Source organism: Mesitornis unicolor, unplaced genomic scaffold (assembly GCF_000695765.1).
Source record: "Mesitornis unicolor isolate BGI_N332 unplaced genomic scaffold, ASM69576v1 scaffold2214, whole genome shotgun sequence".
Lineage (NCBI taxonomy): Eukaryota > Metazoa > Chordata > Aves > Mesitornithiformes > Mesitornithidae > Mesitornis > Mesitornis unicolor.
In genome coordinates, this window is record NW_010180758.1 from 10,031 (window position 1) to 18,391 (window position 8,361).

The window sequence follows — 8,361 nt, forward strand, 5'->3', positions numbered from 1 at the left end:
ACACTTTTCCATAGTATCAAAGTACACATAACTGAAGACCATAGTATGAGTCAGAGCAAGCCTAAAAACAAGTACTGAGACTACTCACTACCTTTAAGAGAACCGTACTCTCCTACCTTCTCTATCTAGCTCATTCTATACTGTTACTGGCTACATTAATCACAGCTTCATGGACAGATTTCTCTCTGCATTTCAGAGACTTCATCTTCACCTAATACAACTATGCTATACAGTAACATTTCTCTACCTAATGACCCTCTGCTGATATGAAAAGCTGCAGTTGACTTCAGGCATTAAATCCAATTGTGAATTTCATTAGGGACCTACTGTAACTGCAAGCTTTCTGACCCAGTATTTTTACACACAAGTGTCTAACTTTGTAGTGCTTTGAGATGGTCCTCATATCCATGGCACAGTACAGTTCAGAAACCAAATCAATCATGACAGTGTATCACACAGTTTCCTCAAAGAACTACAACAAATTTGTCACCGAATGTAAATTTTCTAGCGAAAGGTACTGTGAACCAGCTAATAGCCTGCTGCAGGATGATTTTAAGAACAAATTGGAAAGTAAAAATTTAACATTATTAGCTCAATCCATGCCAAACAGGTCCATTAAAGGTCTCATGACAGCTATGAACAACATCCCTCAAGGCCATTTGTATTAAGCTGTACTATTACCAGTAGATTAAGAACTATTCCAGTGTTACTTCAAATTAACATCAATAAAGCAACTTGTGCCACTTGCCTTTTTCAGCCACAAAGCACAGCATTCCATGTGGCTGCAATACCCCTACTTCTCCGACATCTAACACCTCTAGCTTCTTTATGAAGTCTTCAACTCAGCCTGGTCCTCACTTGCCCATTTAAAACCTAAACCAACGTGACTGTCTAGAGAGGGGAAAACCAGGCAGTGTTTTTGTTAGTAAAAAGAAGAAATACTACAAATACATAAAAGATTACTTAAGGAAGGGTGGTTTGGTTTGTAGGCAGCTTCAGATCTACTAGTATTTTCTACAAAGAATCAACAAATGTGGATTAAGTGGTCTACTTCACATACAACAGATTTTTCCAAAACTACACAACCTATTAGATTAAGGGACAAAGGACTGTCTAAGGGTAAGCAGCAGGTAGCCAGTTTTCTGACCATAAATTACTGTAATACCTGTTCTGTTCAACACTGGCACAGTTCTTTAGGCTAGCAAGGCAACCATGCCATTATAAACTTACTCAAGAACTCAAAAGCAAGCCCGATTATGAAGACTAGAAATGTCTTACAATACTGAAATTTCACCTACTGTTTCACTGCCCATTTGTTATCCAGGCATACACTGCACTAACCAGAGGGGGAAACTCTGAATAAGGACATGCAACAATGCACACCAACCTAGTTATCATGGCTGAAGAAAGATACTCAACTGAGAACAGGGCAGTGTTCAAGAGATGTTAGAACAGAGCCAATCTTAGAACGTATCAAGAGCAAGTAGAAAATATCCTGCTGTTGTTACAAGCTATGCTACGTCCACTACATGACTAGGAAGAGTGGCAACAAGCAGCCCATCTGAAAAAGGGTATTTGTGAATCAAAAACCATGACAGAGGGCATTGAAGACAAAAAAATACCTGAAATAGCTTCAATTCCAAAGAAGTACAAACAGAAAAGCACGGCTGGGAACACAAGACTCATGGCAAGTTATGAGTTAATGCCATACCCAAAGCTAAAAGTCAGCTTGTATTTTACAGCAGACCAGAGATCAAAATTATTAACTTATTAGAACTGGACAGAGAAGAGCCAAACTTACTAGATTTGACATATATTCAATACTAGATTTGAAATAAAGAGATTACCAGTGTCCACATTGCTTCTTCCCTGTTACCATTTATTAAGTGCAAGTGGTTACTAATCCTTTAATCGTGCCTAATTTTCATTGCTGCAAGCAGGGTCGCCCTTACGCGCTACAAACAACTGCAGGGTTGCACAGTGCATACACAGAAGGGGAAATTTTCACTCAGCTCTAAGTACTTTACACCTCTGCGTATTTTAAGACATCTGAAGGATATCAGTAATTTCTTTAACATAAAAACATACACTTGCTGCACGCTAAGCTGTTTAAAATACCTGTCTAGGCATAACATATTGCAGTAATCTTTATCCCTACCCAAGTTAGGCCAATATTCATGAAAGTCCAGCTAAATCAGAACAACTGTAGGCTAAGGAGAATTTAAAAAAATCAAGTACACAAGGTCAGTGTAAACATGTTCTTTAATATCACTGAAGATAAATTTAGAAATCCAAGTCTTAGGTGGGTTTAAAATAAATAATCATTCTGAGTAAATGTTTTATATATAAAGGGAGCTATCAAAGCAGCAGTGCACAGTTTATAATTCCTCCCTGCTCACACATCCCCTACAAGAGAATGTACAGTAGGTAGTGCACACTGGAAAAAACAATCACAACATACAGCACACTTGCCATCTTCGAACCACTGAATACGATGTTAAAAAGGAGGAAGAAGCAAATGAAGGTATGCACTGCTCTTTAAATAAACCACCACTATTTTCCCATAGCCTTTTTACCAACGTACTAGAAATAAAAAGCCTGGGAATACAAATCATCTTTCTGCTTCTAAAATTCACTCTCAGTTCAAAGATTAAGACAGCAGTGCTCCAATATACAAAGTGTATTCCTCAAAATGACATTGCAGCATATCATATCATGCATACCACCAACCGGTCTCTACTCAGGGTCACCTACTCTAATTTTTAAGTTCCTCTCTAATAGCTGAAGAGGTAATACAGAAAGCGTAGACAGGTACGAGTTGTTGTCTCTTGAAGATCCTGGCCTAGAGTACTGAAAAGAACCAAGACATGATTGGCCTCAAAAAGGCATAGGTTACCCAGCAAAATATCCTCATCCTACATCACTCAAAACCTTCCAAAAGTAAAAATTCTTCCTCCAAGTGAAGATTTGCCTGTCTTACATGACTCCAATTATTCTGCTGTAAAATTACGCTCAATATCAAACTTCTTACATGAAAACGAGAAGATTTAAGAATCCAGAAAGACCAACAAGAAAAACAATCAACTATAAATACACCACAAATATACTTGCAAAAGAGTTACTGTAAATTGTTTTCTTCTTTAAGTTACAGTTTCATCAAAATATTTTCTCTCTACGGATACAAGTAGGGCAGTCTTCCGCTCTTCGTACTTTAGTTCAGCATCCAATTGATGTGTGATAAGTCAGTTCTTATCACAGTACTCGCCATAGGATCACATAACCTATTACCACAAATTCCTCAACACAGTTAACCTGCCTCATTACTCATTTTTTTTCTTTTCCATTTCCAATATACCTGAAAAAAAAGTTCTGCCTCTCTCTGCTATGAGTCAAGAAAAAACTGTGTCAAAATGCTGTGTACTTACTGAATAAATATTACAGGAGTTAAAGGGTTGTTTCAATTGCTAGCTTGGCTTTGGCAAAACACGAATTGGGATTACATACACCATATATTTCCACATTTGAGTGGGGGATGCTGCAACATTAAACAGATACAAAATAAAATAAATCTTAGATTTCTAGAACTGTCAGTACACAGGATTCCCAAGTTGTTCTGGATACAGGAGCAGGGTAATCAATTTTCAAGGAAAGCCACATAGTCAGTCAATCTGGCCAACTGCTGTTCATTTGGAATTGGTGGAACCGGAGCAGGTTCTACAAAGATAAAACAAACGAATCATTAATGAAATTAAGAAAGCAGCTCTATCCACAATACCACCCATCACAAGAGTACAGAAAGAATTACATGCATCAGACTGTAAAACAGTCTTATGGAGGCGTATTTTAACTGTATCTCCTACTTATACAACTTTAGTTGACATTACTTTTCTGTTAATCTACAACATTAGGTAGTCCAAGATTTACTAACAGCAAAGACAGCTGTAACAAGTTTCAGTTGTCAGCAGTATCCAAATATTTTTTGTGTAAACTGCAGCCTGAATAATAAGACTGGCAGTACTTCTACTTGACAAATATGCTCCTGGAAGTCTGCAGTTGCTCCTTGCCTTACAAGATGCCATACTGAAGATGCCATATAAATCTACCGGGCTATCTAACAAAGCACAGCAAAGTACTGCATGGGTTACAGGAGAATGCAGCGCACATGCAGATCTTTATATAAATGCCAGCTAACCTGACATTACAGTTTAACAGTAGATTGGAGAACAAGTGACTAAAGCCAGGGAGATAAGTTAGGAATTAAAAATCAGACATGAAAAATCTGCATTTACTCTCCCTGAGGAGTCAGCAGACTAGCATTCAGGAATAGTCAGAGCAGACATACTGCTTAGGGCTACAAGTATGTGACAGAAGAGGCTGACAATCAAAAAGTAAGATCCTAGCTCTTTAAACTGGCTTAGACTTAAACCTGTAAACTTAAGACACTTCTGGCGCCAGCTAAAGTGACATTACAGTTTAACAGTAGATTGGAAAACAAGTGACTAAAGCCAGGGAGATACGTTAGGAATTAAAAATCAGACATGAAAAAATCTGCATTTACTCTCCCTGAGGAGTCAGCAGACTAGCATTCAGGAATAGTCAGAGCAGACATACTGCTTAGGGCTACAAGTATGTGACAGAAGAGGCTGACAATCAAAAAGTAAGATCCTAGCTCTTTAAACTGGCTTAGACTTAAACCTGTAAACTTAAGACACTTCTGGCAACTGTGTCAGACACAGCAAGCCACCAATTCAGATCTGCTGTCACTACCTTGCAAAGACTAGAAACAACAGTGTTTTGAGAATCAGCATGACATAACATATAACACCTCAATCCATAGTTGAGCTCCGAGGATAACCAGAAGAAAGCAATCTTCTACAGGGAAGACTTGAGAAGTCCCACATCACACAAAACCAACAAAACCTAATCAGAGTTGCTTTGTGACAAAGTTGCCTGTAAGTTGAAAGTTTTCACCAAAATCCTTTTTGTTTTACAGGGGTTTCATATCCCTGCTTTGGAATCTGCTCCCTTCTTTAGCTATGGAAGCAGGAATCTCAAGCACTCCTTAAAATGTGAGGGGAATAGAAAACAGAGCAGGAAACATGTTTACATAGCACCTGATTGGGGTCTGTTTGGTTTTGTTTGTTGTTTGTTTTTTGAGGGAGGAATGACAACATTCATTTGTCTAGGACCCAAATTCTATTCTGTGGTGCTGGTGAAATTGTGTGTATAATAATCATACAAGTAGGTTACAGAAACAGTAAGTACCTGATGAAGGAACAAATCTGTTAAAGGAAGCTTCCAGCACACCTGAAGAAAAGCACAACAGAAGTTAACCCAGTGGATCAATTTTCAGCAGTTCTATACATCAAGCGAAAGCTGGATAAAAAGGTAATTAAAATTAAACCTGTATATTTACTTGTTTTACTTCATAGCTGACACATAAAATACCTAAGGCTTAGCTAGTTAGACACACAGGCTTCGAAACAGATGACAGCCTCCTGCTTCTTTCTTTGGCCTCTAAAATAGTTCTCACTGACTTTTGGAAAAAAACTACATGTAACTAACTCTCAGCACTTATAAGCACTGCGTATTTTGCAACCAGCTCATAAAAAAACCCAAACAGATCACACGCAAAAGCTCAGGACTCTGGTTAGTTATGTGCTACAAGGGATAAATTTCAACACCTTGCCTGGCACATGCTTATTATAATGTTCTGGGCTCTGAACACCTAAAAACTCTGCCCACACAAACAATATTTTGTTTTTTTTCTTCTTAGCCTAATAGATGTTGCCCTTTAGATATGCTACAATTTGGCTCCTTCCAGAGCTGCAATGTGCAGTTTAAGAGCAGTCATTTCATATCTGCCTTCACAGCTTAACATTTATAACAGTCAGCCATAGATACTGCTTCAGCAAAAAAATCCAAGTATTTCTGTGGGCTAAGATTTGCAGGAATGGATAATCTGCTATCAGCATCATGATGAAGAAAAGATCCAGTAAAATAATTTTTAAAAAGCAAAAGAAATTATACCAACAACTTGAGCTCCTCAGGGCACAAAGATCCACTAGGATCCCTGTCCAAGTAAGTTCTACTTCTCCTGAAGAAAACCTCAGGTTTCAAATGGTATATTTTTACTCATCTTTATTAGATTAAGGCATGTCATTTGAGGTCATCCAACTAATGTTCCACTGAGCCAGAGCCAGCAGTAGAGGAGCAGCAAGAAAACTCACAGCATATCCTGTCTGTTTTTGTTTAAAAAAGTTAATTTGAGGATGTAGTTTAATCCAAACTACTTGTAACCCCAAACCAAACCCACTACTTTGTACTTCCTACATTTTATAAACATTCCACATTTTACAGCAGCATAAGCTCCATAAAATTATCTAAAACTATATTGCTCAAAATTTTAATTAAAAACTAACACTTAATTACTAGAAAATGCTAAACTCAACGTCTGATGAAACAACAGCACCACCTACCTGGCTTTTTAGGCATTACCATACGAGTTGAAAAATCTGCTTGCCAGCCCTGTTCTAATGCACCTGAAAAAGCATTTTTACATTTGTAAGAGCGTATCTTATATGATTGTTAGAAATGCAAAATAAAGATGCACAAAGTTCAGTAGAAAAGTATGTCAGAGCACTTTGTACAGGCCACAACTCTAAGACACATTTCTTGTCAGCATCAAGACATTTAGTTCTACAAAAAAAACTCATGAAAGTAACAAAAACATGCAAAAGTACATTAACCCACTACCTTCAGCCTTCCCTCACTGTTGAATTGCTTTAACACTTCCACATATAGAAGGGAAGGATAACCAGTGGTAGCTAGTGGCAAATAATAAAATCAAACATCCAGAACCAAGACATTTCTCTCTATTCACTGTTCCATCACTTCTCTTTACAACAGGCTTAGAATTTGTATATGTATATTTGACCATCACATATAGCTCTCTGATCTCAATCATCAGTAGAAAAACTATTCAGTGAATAAATGCAAAGTACCTTTCACAGCTTCTTCCACAGGAAGCCCAACAAAGGCTGCAAAATCATCTGCAACTATTGAGGTATATGCCTGAGAAACCAGTCCAAAGGCTCGTCTCCTTGTTGCATCTAAGAAGAGATAATCACTGTAAGCAGACAGTACACTAACCTCCACAACTAGTAAACCTGAGAATTTTTTTCCTATTCTAACACATTTGAAAAACCACTAGCACCCTTAAAGCTAGCAATTTAGAAGTTCCCCCTTCCTTCCCACAATTGACTTCAGAACCACAGCCAACAGCCAGAGACAACAGCTTGCTCTATGCCAGGAGAAAACCTCTCAGAAACCACATTTAACTTCAAAATGCAGTTTTCAGCATCTTGAGTATTACTACCAGTATGTAAACCCAGTTTAGGAAACTCTGCTTCCAATGGCATTCTCCATTTGCAATAAGCTTGTGTGTCAAACAGTTCAGAATCAGAAAAAAATAAACATGAAAAAAGCAGTTAGTCAAACTATTTATTAATGCCTTTTTAACCACATCTGCTTTGTTACTAAGGCATCTGCAAATCAGTAGTTTCTAAAGCTACATAGAATTTATTATTGCAAAACATCTTCACAGGCTTTTCAGCAGTCTGTATTGCCCTCTAGTACTAAAACTTTGCGTGTTACTGTTGCACAGCCTACAAACATTTGTTTAAAGTCATATTTAAGAGAAAAACCTTGCTGTAAGTGTCACAAGGTTCAGAAATGCCAAGACAAGTTCTTTAGATTACTGGTTAAAAGCCTGATAAAACTGGCTAACTAATGGTCTATTTGGCTATGACAGAACAAAACAGAATGTATAAAATTCCAATATGAAACAATATAGAATCACACACAATCCTAATTAATAAAAACATTTAAGTTTGTTTCTACAAGTTTTGTTATAAGCTTATTTATGCCTGATACCCAAACCCCTTTAAGTAAAAATCTACAAAAACTTGGCAACAATCTTCCTGACCACTTCTAATTTTTCATAATAAGTAGTAATTTGTCTACTTGTCTCTTTGATTGAGCGCACAGAAATAATTTAAGGCAACATATAATTCCATGCTACCTTCAGTTCAATTTGTACCTCTAAGTGCTTCCATGATTGGTTGAATAGTCTCGGACCACTGATGCGCACCGATTGTTGTATAGATTCCTGGAAAGTCTCTCTGCCAGATTCTTTGTCCTACTGACCAAACTGCACCAAGTTCAGCATTTGCCTGTTGCGACAAAAAAAACCCGAAATCAAACAACAGTTAATCCAGAATGGTGTATTCTCTACAGTGGCCATTCTGTATAAACACATTTGAGTGTATTATCAGCAAGTTTGCTGAAGACACCAAGCTG

The 8,361-nt window shown here is 37.5% G+C and overlaps 1 protein-coding gene across 1 annotated transcript; it reads right to left on the reverse strand.

The window, feature by feature from the left end:
• Nucleotides 1–3,307: 3,307 nt before the first annotated feature.
• On the reverse strand, nucleotides 3,308–8,234 carry COPS8 (COP9 signalosome subunit 8; the record flags this gene model as incomplete). The annotated part of the gene is made up of 5 exons (XM_010183185.1): nucleotides 3,308–3,714; nucleotides 5,266–5,307; nucleotides 6,480–6,542; nucleotides 7,005–7,112; nucleotides 8,102–8,234. Coding segments are annotated over 5 exons (426 nt in total), but the record flags the coding sequence as incomplete, so codon positions are not given.
• Nucleotides 8,235–8,361: the final 127 nt, after the last annotated feature.